Raw genomic sequence first — 16768 nt, 5'->3', positions numbered from 1 at the left:
CATGGCGTTGAAAGCACTGAGGGGAGTTTGGCCTTCTCCCCTTCCTGAGGAGACAGAATCGAGGGCAGAGGCAGATTTGGGAGGGGTGAAAGGATTTTGCCATTGGCTCCGCCCCCTGTGACATCAGGCTCCGCCTCTAAGCCACCAGACATAATGAGGCTCCACCCACCAGCGGCACTCCCCCATGGGCACCACTAGGCAGCATTGTAGGGGGTTGGGCTAAGATGACCCTTGATGTCCCTTCCAGCTCTTTTTTTTATTTATTGAATTTATATACCGCCCTATACCTGGGAGTCTCAGGGCGGTTCACATAATAAAATCAAGATATAAAACCACAAAATACATAATAAAAATAAAAACAACAACCCAACAGCTTGGGAACCAGGCAGGGGGGTTTCTCGGTAGTGGCACCCGCCCATCAGATGTAAATAAACAACTATCTGACTTTTAGAAGACATCTGAAGGCAGCCCTGCTTAGGGAAGTTTTTAATGTTTGAAGTTTTATTCTGTTTTTAATGTTCTTTTGGGAGCTGCACAGAGTGGCTGGGGAAACCCAGATGGGCAGGGTATACAATTACTGTATTATTATTATTATTATTATTATTATTATTATTATTATTATTATTACAATTATATGATTCTATTTTATCAGTGCCCACCTGTGTTTCTGTGGAATAAAGTGGCAGAAACTTAGGATTTGGCAATTTTATCCATTCCCAGATGTGTGTGTTAGATTAAACATGGCAAAAAGCAGGAGTGGCATGACTGCACGTCAGTCAAAATTACTTTTCTGTGTTGCATTTCACACCCATATCGTTAAATTTATGTTCATATAAAGAATTTCGATACCAGCACAGAAGGCCAGGACTGCTTTTCTGTTTCGCTGTGTTTTATCCGCCCCCAGTAAATATGAGCTACTCCTGCGTAGCTAGGGGGTGGACTAGAGAACCACTTGGGTCCCTCCCAGGCTCTCCCCAGCACTCGTCCCACCTGGAGTTTGTTTGCTTGTTTGTTGTTGTTTTGATTTAAAAATTGTTGTTGTTGTTTAGTTGTTTAGTCGTGTCCGACTCTTCGTGACCCCATGGACCAGAGCACGCCAGGCACTCCTGTCTTCCACTGCCTCCCGCAGTTTGGTCAAACTCATGTTCGTAGCTTCGAGAACACTGTTTTATATGCCTGTTGTCTTTGTCCATGGAGTTTTCTTGGCAGGGATACTGGAGTGGCTTGCCAGTTCCTTCTCCAGGTGGATCACGTTTAGTCAAAACTCTCCACTATGACCTGTCCATCTTGGGTGGCCCTGCATGGCATAGCTCATAGCTTCTCCGAGTTATTCAAGCCCCTTCGCCACGACAAGGCATTGATCCATGAAGGGGGATTTAAAAATAAGCTTTATTAAAGTTAAAACATTGTAAGTACATACAAATTATTACAACACAATATACACAAATTTAACAAAACCATAATGAACCATAATAATCTTATCCTATATAATAATGTGCAAGTGTCTCTGCGTCCAGATTCCCTGTGTCCCTGTGTCCGCGCTACTGCGCATGTGCCCCACGGACACAGGGATTGGACACAGAGACTGGACGCACGTACGCGCTCTCCCCCCCCTCCGCTTCTCTCTCTCTCAACGGCTTCCCCTCCAAACTGCCGTTCCGCGCCTCGCCTCCCAACTAACAGCGCGAGGGGAAGAGGGAAAGGGACTGCGAGGGATTGTGATGCGAGCGCGCAATGGAGCATGTGCGTTCGCGTCCCTGCCGCCGTTCCCCACCCCCACCCCATCGCCGCATGCTCTGCTCCCATGCCGCCTCCATACCGGCCGTCTGAACCAGCCTGCGTGTGCAGGTGCGCTCGGGCAGCCCCTCCGTGCCAAAGCGGAGCCTGCAGACGCAGAAGTGGCAGCCTCTGGGGCAGCAGGAGCTGAAGAGGGGCGCGGGAGTCATGGTGCCGGCGGGATTGAAGGCGAGAGTGGGCGAGAGTGAGTGGGGACAAGTAGCAGCGCTCGCCCGACAGGGAGCACGACACGCGTGCCTCACACCCTGTGTGTATCCAGATATATTTGCGTGCGCGTGTGTGTGTGTGAGAGAGAGAGCGCAGTTCTTGGCTTTCACGGGGTGGGTGAGGAGGATGAAAGGGTGTCGTTTCCTCCCTGTCACACAGCCTTTCACGCGATCGCGGAGAGCGACACTGCCCCGTCAAGAAGGGGGGCGCAGCTGGCCCCCCTCTTTCCCTCATCCCCCCGGCCAATATTTCATATTGTGTCTTCCGGGGGAGGGTCCCACACGAGATATCTGCGCTTTTGAGCTTAGTCACAGGTGCCTCGGTGATAGCAGCACTCCCGGGCGAGGGCAGGGCACCGACTCTCTTCTCCTAGAACGTGAGAATTGGTGTTTTCTAGGCAGTGCCATCTGAAGTATTCGTATTCTTCCCATGTGCACCATCAGTTCACTAAAGCATGAGACTCATTAATCTCAGGGGGTCAAGGATTCGAGCCCCACGTTGGCCAAAATGAATCCTGCATTGCAGGGGGTTGGACTAGATGACCCTGGGAGTCCCTCCCAGCTCTATGATTCTATCCATGTATTCTGAATTAAGTGATCAGGCATTGCTAATGTAATCGTCTAACTGCGGTCACTGAACCCTCCTGTCTAAAACATTCCTCCTTATCTTTTAAAGAGTTTCAGCACTAAACTGTTCTAAGGCTGCACCTCTGCTGCCCTTAGTACACAAGTTAAACATTATGTCTTATCATTAAAAGCATTTCTTTCTTTCTAGAGAGAGAGGGAAGGCCGTGGCCCCACTGCTCCTCTCACATATCTTCTAGTGCCCGTTTTCTAAACGGGCTGAATGACACTAGTAATACAACAATGTCTTTAAAAAGAAAACACTGGAGTTTGGTACCACTGCAGGTTCGGTGACGCACACTGCTAACTGCCAACAGTTGCCTAGCATGGGTTTCTGGTGCCCAGGACAAAACCGGTATTGTTCTGAGATTGTATTTCTTGCGACAACTAAGGAAATTTAATCTGCCCCAAGAATCGCTGGTCCAATTTTATAGAGGTACTATTGAAACTGTTCTCTGTAATTCCATTACTGTCTGGTATGGTACAGCCTCTAAGCTGGATGAGAAGAGGCTCCAACGAGCAGTAAAAATTACAGAGAGGGTAATTGGTGTTAGTTTGCCTCCAATAGAGACACTTTATGCCGCTCGTGTCAGGAAGAGAGCAGCATGGTCATCACCTGTTTGATTTACTCCCATCCAGACGTCGGTACAGGACTCTATATACAAAAACGTCTGGGCACAGGAATAGCTTTTTCCCTTGTGCCATCAAATTGTTGAATCTGTAGTTGTGGGCGGAAGGGAGGCCAGTCGGTGGTATGGGGTCTTTTCGCTGTGCTATTGTATTGTGAGGGGAATGGTGTTTGTATGAGGTACATTTTTCTTAGCATTGCAATGTAGTCGAAGCAAAATTCCAAGTATGGTTGATACTTGGCCAATAAATTATTCTATTCTATTCTATTCTAACTTTCCTGCTGCCTTAAAACAATAATACTAATCCTTTTCTTCCCCCAAGAAGAAATAATCAGAACACTCATAGAATCATAGAGTTGGAAGAGACCACAAGGGCCATCCAGTCCAACCCCCTGCCAAGCAGGAAACACCATCAAAGCATTCTTGACATATGCCTGTCAAGCCTCTGCTTAAAGACCTCCAAAGAAGGAGACTCCACCACACTTCTTGGCAGCAAATTCCACTGTCGAACAGCTCTTACTGTCAGGAAGTTCTTCCTAATGTTTAGGTGGAATCTTCTTTCTTGTAGTTTGAATCCATTGCTCCGTGTCCGCTTCTCTGGAGCAGCAGAAAACAACCTTTCACCCTCCTCTATATGATATCCTTTGAAGCAAAATTCCAAGTATGGTTGATACTTAGCCAATAAATTATTCTATTCTATTCTATTCTAACCTGTGATGACACCAGTGTGGCAATTGCAGCCTGCCCACCTCCTTGATCAGCCCCCGCCATCCATTTCTCCCTTTCCAACTTCAGTTTGATGCGGATAGCAGCCACCGGAAGAATTTGAAAACAAAACAAAACAAAAAACAATAATATAAAAAGCCGAACAAAACATGTGCCTTTGACCTGATGGAAGAACCGAAGGTTTGGGAAGGGGGGGAAGAGTGGGAATTGAAGGGATCTCTGACTCTTGAGTGAGGCGCAGACGGGGGGTGTGCTGTTTTGTTTCCCCCCCCCTTTTGAAATTTTAATCCCTAGTAATTTTGTGCCTGGGGCACACCCCACCACGCTACGCCACTGACTGCCAATCTCTTCCTCTCCCCTTCCCAGACACCCGCCAAGGATTCTGCTTCACCGAGGTGCTGCAGACCATGTGCCAGATGTCCTCGACCAACCGGAACCAGGTCACGAAATCAGAGTGCTGCTGCAACGGAGGGCGGGGCTGGGGCCCCCAGTGCGAACTCTGCCCGTTTCCTGCCACCGCCCAGTACAAGAAAATGTGCCCGCATGGGCCAGGCTACGCAACCGACGGGAGAGGTGAGCCTGTCAAGGGGGGTGGGTGGGCTCCATGGGCCCCTGGGGGTCTTCCCCTAGCACTCGCAAAATCTCTGAGCCCCCCCCCCCACGCTCCCCCTGACCACAGCTGGCTTTGCATTGGGGATGATCCTAACCATCGGCTCCTTTCCTCTCCCGCTGCAGACATTGACGAGTGCAGAGTCCTGCCCAATCTCTGCAAAAACGGCCAGTGCATCAACAGCATGGGTTCGTTCCGCTGCCACTGCCGGCTAGGCTACACCAACGATATCACCGGCACATCTTGCCAGGGTAAGGGTTCCCATGGAAGCAGGTAGCCTGGCTCGAGCCAGCAGCCAAGCACCTTCTGCACCCACACATGCCAACCAGATTCCTAGGAAACTCGGGAGTCCCTGGCAATTTGAGAGTAATCTTCATGTGTGGGTGTCGGAATCAGGTCAGCAATAACTCACAATGTGTCTAGTTACAGGTGGGTAAGGGTCTGCCGTAGTCAAAATAAAAAAAATTCCTTCCAGTAGCACCTTGTTGTTTAGTCGTTTAGTCGTGCCCGACTCTTCGTGACCCCATGGACCAGAGCATGCAAGGCACTCCTGTCTTCCACTGCCTCCCGCAGTTTGGTCAAACTCATGTCTGTAGCTTCGAGAACACTGTCCAACCATCTTGTCCTCTGTCGTCCTCTTCTCCTAGTGCCCTCAATCTTTCCCAACATCAGGGTCTTTTCCAGGGACTCTTCTCTTCTCATGAGGTGGCCCAAGTCTTGGAGCCTCAGCTTCAGGATCTGTCCTTCCAGTGAGCCCTCATGGCTGATTTCCTTCAGAATGGATAGGTTTGATTTTCTTGCAGTCCATGGGACTCTCAAGAGTCTCCTCCAGCACCATAATTCAAAAGCATCAATTCTTCGGTGATCAGCCTTCTTTATGGTCCAGCTCTCACTTCCATACATCACTACTGGGAAAACCATAGCTTTAACTATACAGACCTTTGTTGGCAGGAAAGGCAGGCCATTATTATTATTATTATTATTATTATTATTATTATTATTATTATTATTGCTGTTATATCATATTCTCTTCACCGTAGACCTAGACGAATGCAGCCAGTCGCCTAAGCCATGTAATTTCATCTGCAAGAACACGGAAGGAAGTTTCCAGTGCTCCTGCCCGCGAGGTTACATCCTGCAGGAAGACGGGAAGACCTGCAAAGGTAACTAAAACTTGGGAGAGAAGCTGGGGTGCCAAATGGATTTGACCTTTGCAAACGCCAGCGGCCCCTGGAAGGCCCTAGGTTCAGGTCACACCCACGCCGTACCTTTAAAGCACTCTTACAGCAGTGTGACCTAGTGGTTAGAGTATCGGACTAAAGCCAGGGTTGAAATCCCCGCTCAGCTGTGAACCTTGGGGGCCAGTCACTGGCTATCAGCCTAACCTACCTGCCGCCAGTGCTGTGAGGTGAGGAATGGCCAGAGCGAGAAATTACATGATACGTGGAAGATGGAGCAAGCTGTTGTTCTTCTGCTCTGGGGGGCAGGACTTGAACTCAACATCAGGAAGAACTTTCTGACAGTAAGAGCTTTTCGACAGCGCAACTGTCTCCCTCAAGAGGTGGTGGACTCTCCTTCCTTGGAGGTTTTCAAGCAGAGGTTGTCAGGGATGCTTGAGCCGAGATTCCTGCATTGCAGGGGGTTGGACTAGATGACCGCCGGGGTCCCTTTCAGCTCTACAATTCTACGATTGTCAAAAGTGCACTTACAAGTTAGGAAAAGGCATACCCACTCGTCAGCTCAGAGACCGGGGGGGGGGGGGCGGCAGCGGCTGTCCAGGCGAGTCCCAAGGAGAGGGGAGAAGAGAGGAGGCCGAGGGAACGCTCCACAAGGGAGGGTGTTCAAAAAGGGGTGAGGGGCTGCCAGCTCTGCAGGCGAGGGGGGACATAACTGGGCTCCTGAGCCCCACAGGGGTGCCGCAGACAACACTGGCCTCTGTCCCTCTTCCTTTCCCTTCCCTCCTCTGATGCCCTCTCATGCCTCTTCCTCCCAAAGGCTTGCATGGCTGTTTTTTGCAGCAGCCTTGGCTGCAAGCTCCGCAGGCGAATGGTGCCTCTGGGGCTGGCCAGGGGGTGCTGGGTGCCAGGGGCTGAGGTGGCCTCGGAGGAAGCAAGCAAGTAGGCGAGGGAGCCCAGCCAGCTAGTACTCCAACCCTTGCTGTTGGGCAGGAGGAGGTTCTCTCTTTGGGGTGGGGGGGGGCAGCTCAGAGACCAGGGGTGGCGGCAGCAGCTGCCCAGGGGACTCCCAATGAGAAGAGAGAGAGAGGCTGGGAAAACACTCTACAAGGGAGGGTGTTCGAAAAGGGGTGAGGGGCTGCCAGCCATAGCTGCCAAGTCTCCCGTATTCCCCGGGAAACCCCCGTTTTTCCAGCTGTACCCAGCCGGAAAAAAACGGATTTTTTGTTTCCCCCCGGTTTATTCTGGCGTGGCGGCCATTTTGGAACTGGGCGGAGCATGTTCAGAAGCGACTTTTGATGCTGCTTTGCCCAGTTCCAAAATGGCTGCAGCGCGACTTCTGGTGCGGTGGCCATTTTGGAACAGGGCAGAGCAGCATCAAAAGTAGCTTCTGAGCATACTCCGCCCAGTTCCAAAATGGTGGCGGCGCTACTTCCGGTCTGCTACTTCCGGTCCAGTCCCTTATTTCTCAGGCCAGAACTTGGCAGCTATGCTGCCAGCTCTGCGGACAAGGGGACATAACTGGACTCCTGAGCCCCACAGGGGGTCCGCAGAAAGAAGGTTGTTGGTCAAGGGAGCCGTGGACTCAAAAAGGTTGAAAACCTCCGAATTAAAGGGTATCATACATTCATCAATATCGGTCTCTTGGTCACTATATCACCAGAGAGGGTAACTCGGCTCATTTTCTTTACGAATCCAGACCTCGACGAGTGCTCCACGAAGCAACACAACTGCCAGTTCCTCTGCGTCAACGTTATCGGGGGCTTCAACTGCAAATGCCCCCCTGGTTTCACCCAGCACCATTCTTCCTGCATCGGTGAGTTCCCCTGTTGCTCTCCCAAAGGCAAGGGCAAACCTTTCCTGGGACATCAGTTCACAAAAAACACTGGAGGGAGCGGGGAGCGTTCATATATTTATTAATCCTTGGGTTGTATTCAGCTAAGTCCTGCCCATTGTAAATCTACTGAAAGTCGTCAACCTAAGTTAGTCGTGTCAATTAACTTCAGTGGGTCTACTCTGAGGAGGAGCAGAGTTGGCGACCATTCTTGAATGGTCTGCATCCGCACCTTACATTTAACACACCATTATACCAATGTAAACCAGGCATCCCCAAATTGCGGCCCTCCAGAAGTTTTGGGACTACAATTCCCATCATCCCTAGCTAACAGAACCAGTGGTCAGGGATGATGGGAACTGCAGTCCCAAAACATCTGGAGGGCCGAGTTTGGGGGTGCCTGATCTAAACAGCCACAATTTCCCCCAAAGGGTATTGGGAACTGTAGTTTGCTAAGGGTGCTGCCAAGAGGGATTGATGGTTAACCCACTCTGGGAATCGTAGCTCTGCGAAGGGAATAGGGATCTCCTCACAGCTCTCAGCACCCTTAGCAAACTACAGTTCCCAGGATCCTTTGGGGGAAGCCCTGACTATTCAAAGTGGTATGATATTGCTTGCTTGCAAAGTTTCGTGTGGATGTGCTCTTTATCCACACAAGCAAAACACCCTGAACCACTGGCCTGGTTAGCACATAACAAGAAACCATGGTTAACATAAACATTAACCATAGTTAATGGAAAACCTAGTTGAGGCACCTGACAATCACTTTACACCTTTTCTTGCTGTTTTGCAGCAGTGTTAGCACATTAATCATCACAAAGGAGGAGGTCTAGGAATGCTCATAATACTAAGCCATGGTTAACATCATCCAAGGCTTATAAAACCCCAAACCTCGGTTAACATGTAACCCTAAACCATAGTTAAGAAATCATAGTTAAGCTGCCAGGCTGGGTTCACACCTTACACTAAGTCAGGGGTCAATAAACCATACCGGTAGTTTAATGAACCATGGTTTACTGTTCTGTGCAAACCAGGCCACTGAATCGCAGTATGTGGGTGGACTAGATGACCCTCAGTGTCCCTTCCAGGGCTATGATTCCCCCCCAGCTGTTTTTATCCTCTACATTATCCAGATGCATGTTCACATGAATGTTTGGTCTCTATTTGGGGAGGAGGGCAACTTAAGATGGCTGGTTTTGGGTGGAAAAACAGCTAGCAGGGAAATAGATAATCCTGGTTTGTTTGGACTCGGCTCCATTGGGAAAGAAACAGAGATTTGAATGCACTATAAACAGGCAACACCAGAGGGTGCCAGAGAGCAGGAAATTTTTTAATGCAATTTTCCATAGAGATTTTTTCCCCTTTTGTTATAATCTAATTTCTGACTTATTTATAGCACACACACACACACACACACACACACACGTGTCTAGATCCACCCCTGGTTTATTTCCAAAAATTCCTTTCCAATTGTTAAAAAAGGAGAAATAAAACAGGAGGGTCTCAGTTGCACACCCCTCAGCTACCTGATTCCTGGACTTAACAATCCCGGGGTCCTTTACCTTTTACTGTTTTACCTCCTCCCTGCTGGCTTCAGGTCCATTCACCTGCCGCCTCCCTGTAAAGCAGCCTCTGTAAGGCATTCCACCCACAGGCCGGCAGCATAAGCAATGCACAAAGGTGCTTACCAGGAAAACATACGTCTCGAGCAAGCGAGCCAAGCCGCACGCTCCTTAACGAAGCCACAGATTCCCCACTGCCACCACGCTGCTGTCCAGTTTGGCAGCCCTTTGCAATTGCGCCAGTACAATTGCTGAACTGTGCTTGTATCTACTATAGATGGGGCTAATACGTGCTTTTTTGTTGTTGTTCATGAGATCTCTCTGCTTTGCTGCCCCCCCTTCTCCTCCTGCAGATAACAATGAATGCACAGCGCAGCCCACCTTGTGCGGGGTCAAAGGGCAGTGTCAAAACACCCCTGGGAGCTACAACTGTGAATGTCAAAAAGGGTTTACCCTCGACACCTCTGGAAGTAGTTGCGAAGGTATGTGTGGACACAGGGAATGGTCTAAAATCCCATAGCAATAACACCCAAAGCTAGACCGTTTCCCCCATGCTAAGCCAACCCAAACCCTAAGGAAAACAAAGAGAATTCCATGCTAGGGATCATGAGAAAAGGAATTGAAAGTATAGCAGCCGATATTTTGTGCAAACCTACGGTGAAGTCACATTTGGTTGTTGTTTTCCCAATATCACTTTTATCCTCCAAACATGTTTCAAAGTATTTATCATCATATACATTTTTTAAAAAAACACGCAGAGTTTCTTCTTGACTTCCCACCCCTCCTTTCCTGATGTTTCGATTTCCCCCCCCTTTTATTCCTCGTTTCATAACACGTGCGTTTTTTATTATCTAAACCCCACTACAGTCAAACCTCCGTTCTCGAACGGCTCCGTTTTCGAACGCTTCGGCTCCCAAACACCGAAAACCCGGAAGTAACTGCTACAGTTTCTGAACGGTTTCCAGAAGCCGAACGTGCTACGCGGCTTCTGTTTTGAGTTTCCCTGTTGTATTAAGGCTTCCGCTTTCAGTTTTTGGTTGTCGAACTTTTCAGAAGTCAAACGGTCTTCCGGAACGGATTACGTTCGACAAACGAGGTTCGACTGTACTGCTAAACCTCTCAGTAAAACACTCCTGGGGGGGGGGGCTTTTCCCACCCTTTGATGTAGATCCAATTAATTTATTCTTGATTATTTAAATTTTTACCTTTTATTTTGGCGAAGTCGCTGCTTTGATGGCGGCACTTGAGGTAGTTTGTTGCGAGTCTCGATTGTGCCGTGTGTCTGTGCTCGATCTCGGCTCCCTCCGAACCTTTGGGAGCTCGTAGAGAGCGTCCTTTGACAATGCTGGATCCTTGGGAACCCGAACTTTTCCTTCGGGCTCTGCCCGTGCTCCCTTCCCGTCTCCTCGCAGCAATCGGGCCACTCGGAGTGAGTAGTCTCCGCCGCCCATCATTGTCCACAGTCGACCCGGAAGTCAAAACACTGCTTATATTTCAAATCCTGCCTGCGGCTTCATATATGGGTGAGAATTTGATAGATAATCCATTGGCAGTCTGCATTCTTCCTTAAACATTTCGTCATTATGTCCTCCTAGTTCACCATCCCATCAGTTTCATAAGCCATTCCTCCTTCGCTGGTAATCTTTCCACTTCTGTGCAAAAACAATTCTAGCTGCTGTTGTTGCGTATACAGTCAAACCTCGGTTCACCGAACACCTCTGTTTTGGAATGTTTCGGCTCCCAAATGCCGGAAACCCAGAAGTAAATGCTCCGGTTTTCGAACATTTTTCGGAAGCCAAACGTCCGATGCGGCTTCCACTTGAGTGCTGGAAGCTCTTGCAACCAATCGGAAGCCACGCCTCGGTTGCCAAATGTTTCAGAAGCCGAAGGGGCTTCCGGAACGGATTACGTTCGACAACCGAGGTTGGACTGTATAAACCGAGGTTGGACTGCTTTCTCGGAACCTCTGTCCCCATTATTCCTAGTTAAAAAGGCTTCGGGTATCAATTTAAGCATCCTTTTCAATTCATTATAGATCCTTTCCCAAAAGCCCTTTGCCTTTTGACATGTGATTAAATGATCCTTCCTTCCTGTTGTCATTTCCAGCATGTGTTTGGAACATTTTTATACATTTTGACTAGTTTAAGCGGTGTTAAGTACCACCTAAATACAGTATCATATTCACCTAGCTCTCTTTCAAAGTATAACATGCAGTAAGCGCCAAACCCTCTGTAGTCTCTCCCCCGCGGTCATCTCTGCATTGTCTTTGGCCCAATGTATCATTGCTGACCATCTCATGTTTTGGTTCCCATTCGAACAGCAGCTTATACGATTTAGAAATTACTGTATTTTTCTGTGTATAAGACTAGGGTTTTTTTTTTACCCCAAAGTTAGGTTTAAAGGGGGGCTCATCTTATACACGGGTAGTGCTGAGGGGTGTTTTCTTAATTTGGAGTCCCCAAAAATAGGGGGTGTCTTATACTCGGGAAAATACGGTAATTTCTCGTGGTTTTGCAACCATCTCGTTTCAAAATCAGACCTTTGAACACAGGTGAAGCCACTGTTCTGGTGGTCTCAGAGAAGGTATCAAAGTGTAGAAGAAGCATAGATCAGAATGATCTGGGGGCCCTTTTTGCGTGAGACTGCCAGGCCGCTGAAAATTGTACAACCTGACTTTGCGACCAAATCGCACCTGAAAACACAGGCAGGCTGGAAGTCACCAGAGATGTTCTCCCTCTGTCATAATAATAGGGACCATCCAGTGGAGCTGGAAATTCAGGACAAAAGGGGGGCAGTTGGCGAGTAGTCTCCATCCCTTCCTGCCACGGTGGGTTCCACAGGTTAACCGCGTGCTGCGTGACTTCTTCCTCAATGGCTGGAATGTCCCACCAATCAGCACTCCAATGGTTGTTTTAAAGCGACCGGTACAGGCCTATTTGGACGCAGGTGGCGCTGTGGGTTAAACCACAGAGCCTAGGGCTTGCCGATCAGAAGGTCGGCTGTTCGAATCCCCGCAACAGGGTGAGCTCCCGTTGTTCGGTCCCTCCTCCTGCCAACCTAGCAGTTCGAAAGCACATCAAGGTGCAAGTAGATAAATAGGTGCCGCTTTGGCGGGAAGGCTAACAGTGTTTCCATGCACTGCTCTGGTTCGCCAGAGGCGGCTTAGTCATGCTGGCCACATGACCCAGAAGCTGTACACCGGCTCCCTCGGCCAGTAAAGCGAGATGAACACCGCAACCCCAGAGTCGTCTGCGACTGGACCTAACGGTCAGGGGGCCCTTTACCTTTACCTTTACAGGCCTATGAGTCTATGATTTCCCCCACCTAAAACATTATTTCCCCCTCCTTTCTCGGTGCGCAGATGTTGACGAATGTGACGGGAACCACCGGTGCCAACATGGGTGCCAGAATGTCCTGGGAGGGTACCGCTGCGGCTGCCCCCAGGGATACGTCCAACATTATCAGTGGAACCAGTGTGTAGGTAAGTGAACCACTGGGGGCTGGCTGGAAAGGGAGGAAGGCTCAACACACCTTGAAAGCCCTAAATGGCCTCGGCCCCGTAGACCTGAAGGAGCGTCTCCACCCTCATCGTTCTGCCCGGACACGGAGGTCCAGCTCCGAGGGCCTTCTGGCAGTTCCCCCCATTGTAAGAAGTAAAATTACAGGGGACCAGGCGGACGGCCTTCTCGGTGGTGGTGCCCACCCTGCGGAACGCCCTCCCACCAGATGTCAAGGAGATAAGCAACTCTTTGACCTCTTAGAAGACTTCTGAAGGCAGCCCTGTATAGGGAAGTTTTATAAGTTTGGTGTTTTTTATATGTGTTGGGAGCAACCCAGAGTGGCTGGGGCAATCCAGTCGGCTGGGCAGGGTACTAATAATAATAACACACAACATAATAAACATAGTTACAGGAATCACAAGACAGAGAAACCGGTAGGAGAACACTTCAATCTCCCAGGACATTCTATACAAGATCTCAAAGAAGCTGTCTTATTACAAAAGAATTTCAGAAATAGACTGGATAGAGAAGTTGCTGAATTGCAACTTATTACCAAACTTAAAAAACCATGGAGAGACCTGGTCTGAATTAGGACACTGGATTCTTATCTCATTATACATGATCAAGCTTTCTTTAGCACCTCAGCCCTTGCTTTTTCCTGCAAGACCAATTGCAGTCGTTAACAGTCATCAACAGGTTTACCACTCCTATCAGCCAATCACCCATTCCCACCACCCTTCTGAGTAATATCCCCACCCACCCTCTGACTATACATAAGGGTCTGGTGACTTCTGTTTCAGTGTATCTGAAGAAGTGTGCATGCACACGAAAGCTCATACCTATGACAAACTTAGTTGGTCTCTAAGGCGCTACTGGAATGAATTTTTTTTATAATAAACATACTAAACATAAGCATAATAATAATAATAATAATAATAATAATAATAATAATAATAATAGTTGTTCTGGTGTTTGTTGTTGTTTTGTTTAAAAATAAAACAACAACAACAACAACAATTATTATTATTATTATTATTATTATTATTATTATTATTATTATAATATTCCAGCATGGGTTTGGAATTTTTTTGATATTTTTGCAAGTTCAAGTGGTGTTAAGTACCACCTAAATATCATTTTCATCTAGCTCTCTTTCAAAGTATAGCATGCATTAAATGCCAAACCTTCCATAGTCTCTCCCACGCTGATATGTGGCTTCCAGCATAAACAAAAACATAATAAACCATGAAACATTAAAAAAAATTGTAGCAGTAGCATTAGTGTTATCAGAGAGCACCTGCTTGGTGTGCAGAAAGCAGGGGCTGCCCAACCGGTTTCGCCGCCTGAGGCAAAACGGGAAGGTGCCGCCCCTACCGAAGCCTTGTGGCAGCGACTTCCAGGTTCTGGCCAGGTTTCGTCCATTAGCCGCCACTTCTCTGATGGCGCCCCTTGGCTTCCAACCCCAAAGGCAGATGCCTTGGTGGTCCGTCTGATGTGTGGGCCAGCCCTTCCAGAAGGTCGTGGGTCAAGGGGCTGGAACTTGTCAATAGCTGCCAAGTCTCCCGTTTTTCGCGGGAAACCCCCGGATTTTAATCCATTTCCCGCTGTTATCCCAAATAGAAAAAAAATCCTGTAAATCCCCCGATTTCCTACCTGCCAGGGAGGCTCCTTCTGCGCATGTCTGGACATGCGCAGAACCGATTTCGGGTGCCGCTCTGCCCGTGTCTGGGCACTGGAAATCGGGCAGAGCGGCACAGGAAGTTGCTTCTACGCATGTCCAGACATGCGTAGAAACGACTTCCGGTGCAGTGCTGCTGCTGATCCCGGATTTTTCAACGGGAGACTTGGCAGCTATGGACTTGTCCTGCCCCCCCCCCCCCCGCGCGCAGCAGCCCTTCTATAACCAGCCGTATAACCACCCTTTTGGCCCCAGACGAGAACGAGTGCTCCAGCTCCACGACCTGCGGCTCAGCTTCCTGCTACAACACCCTGGGGAGCTTCAAGTGCATCTGCCCGTCCGGCTTCGACTTTGACCAGAGCTTCGGGGGCTGCCAGGATGTGAACGAATGCGCCGCGGGCGGGAGCCCCTGCAGCTACGGCTGCTCCAACACAGAAGGCGGCTACTTGTGCGGGTGCCCAACCGGGTACTTCCGGGCAGGGCAGGGGTGAGTTCAGCAACACCGGCAGCCTCTGATTCACGGGGCAAAACGGTGGGACCCACAAGTCTGTGCCTGTGGGCAGGGGCTGAATTTGGTTTCCTCCCACCTGAGCCCCTCCAAATGGAGGGCCGAGGGATCTTGCAATGAGCTCCGTCATACAATGATCGAAGGTCAATGTCAGGCATGGGCCGGGCGAAGGGGAGTTGGGGTTGCACCCACTGGGGAACCCCCAAGGGACATGGATGATGGGAGCTGAAGTGGTTTGGGGAAAGGGGGGCAGGAACCGAAGTGGGCCTAGAATCATAGAATTGCCGAATTGGAAGGGACCCCAAGGGTCATCCAGTCCAACCCCCTGCAATGCTTGAAAGCCTCCAAGGAAGGAGAGTCCACTGGCTTTCAAGGCAGGTTGTTCCACTTGCTGTCAGAAAGTTCTTCCTGAAGTTTAGCCTTCATCTCCTTCCTTACCATTGAATCCATTGCTTCAGGTCGCACCCTCAGGAGAAAACAAGCTTGCTCCCTCTTCCGTGGGACAGCCCTTGAGATATTGGGAGATGGCTCTCCTGTCTCCTCTCAGTCTCCTCTTCTTCAGGCTAAACATACCCAGATCCTTCAACCGTTCCTCATCAGGCTTGCTTACCTTCCAAGTTCCGGACTGCAGAATCCGGGACCGGCAGCCATTTGACACCGGAAGTTACGTCGATGTAACTTCCGGTGTCGCTTTGCCCTTCTATGGGCACCCAAAATGGCCGTCGCTGGCTTCGAACGTCGCCTGTACGCATGTCAGGAAGTGCGCCGACGCAACTTTCGGTGTCACTCCGCCCATCTATGGGCACCAAAATGGCCGCCACGAACACCGGAAGTCACGTCTATGCACTTCCAGACATGCGTAGATGCGACTTTTGAAGCTGGCAGCGGCCATTTTTGGTGCCCATAGAAGGGCAAATCGGAAAGAAAAAAAATGGCCGCCGGCAGGAGAAAATAACGGAGAAAAACGGGAGACGAAGTGATACGGGGGACCACCGGGAAAAGGTAAGTAAAAAGGGGGTTTTCCAAGGGAAAACGGGAGACTATGGGCTTGGTTTCCAGACCCTGGATCACCCTGATCGCCCTCCTCTGCACACCTTCCAGTTTGTCAATATCCTTTTTAAATTGTGATGCCCAGAACTGGACACAGGACTCCAGGCAGGGTCTGACTATGGCAGTACAGAGCGGGACTATTACGTCTGGACACTATACTTGTGTTGATGCAGCCTAGAACAGCATTAGCCTTTTTTGCTGCTTCATCACCCTGTGGACTCATGTTCAGCTTGTGGCCTGGAAACCAAGCCTTATGAGGAACCGTTCAAGGAGCTGGGCATGTTTAGCCTGGAAAACATTTCAACATCTGTTTCATAGGCATCGGTTTAGTTTCACTTTCGTTTTACATTCACTTCTGGTTTATGCACTACTTCTGGCTGCCCTGATTTCAGTGGGAAAGCCCAGCCTGCCTTCTGCTACCTTGCAACTTCGGTGTTTTCTATCCAAATATTTGCAGGCCTTTCTGGGACACCCCCGGGGTGACCCCGGCTGACAATTGCCAGGGGAAGAGAAGCTGCTTAATGCACAGTTTCTCAAAAGAGTGACACCCTGTCAACTTGCCCTTACTTTAAATGGTGGGACCGCCTCGCTGTTTGGAAAAGCACAGTTTGGAAAGACAGAAGCGAGTGCGAGTCTCTGACAATCCCTTCTCTGCTTGCTTTTTGAACCGCAGGCACTGTGTATCGGGGCTGGGATTTGGCAAAGAGGCCTATCTCCCAGCGCCCCTGGAGGAGGAAGACGAGGAGAATCTGTTGTCGCCCGAAGCCTGTTATGAGTGCAAGATCAACGGCTACCCCAAGAGAGGACGGCACCGGCGGAGCGTCAACGGCACCAACGAGCACCAGGTATGGGGGGGGGGGAGGTGGCAG

General features: G+C 49.5%; 1 protein-coding gene across 1 annotated transcript in view; it reads left to right on the top strand.

The window, feature by feature from the left end:
- Nucleotides 1-16768, top strand: part of FBN3 (fibrillin 3) — a 161109-nt gene that overhangs the window by 137819 nt on the left and 6522 nt on the right. The window contains exons 57-64 of the mRNA XM_088673016.1: nt 4349-4555; nt 4718-4843; nt 5633-5755; nt 7467-7583; nt 9517-9645; nt 12525-12644; nt 14597-14828; nt 16573-16744. Coding sequence (XP_088529142.1) covers nt 4349-4555; nt 4718-4843; nt 5633-5755; nt 7467-7583; nt 9517-9645; nt 12525-12644; nt 14597-14828; nt 16573-16744 — 1226 coding nt within the window. The remainder of the gene's footprint in view (nt 1-4348; nt 4556-4717; nt 4844-5632; nt 5756-7466; nt 7584-9516; nt 9646-12524; nt 12645-14596; nt 14829-16572; nt 16745-16768) is intronic.

This window comes from Zootoca vivipara, chromosome 6 (assembly GCF_965207765.1).
Source record: "Zootoca vivipara chromosome 6, rZooViv2.hap1.1, whole genome shotgun sequence".
Lineage (NCBI taxonomy): Eukaryota > Metazoa > Chordata > Lepidosauria > Squamata > Lacertidae > Zootoca > Zootoca vivipara.
The sequence above is the reverse complement of the archived record's forward strand: the minus strand, read 5'-3'. Positions and strand labels throughout refer to the sequence as shown.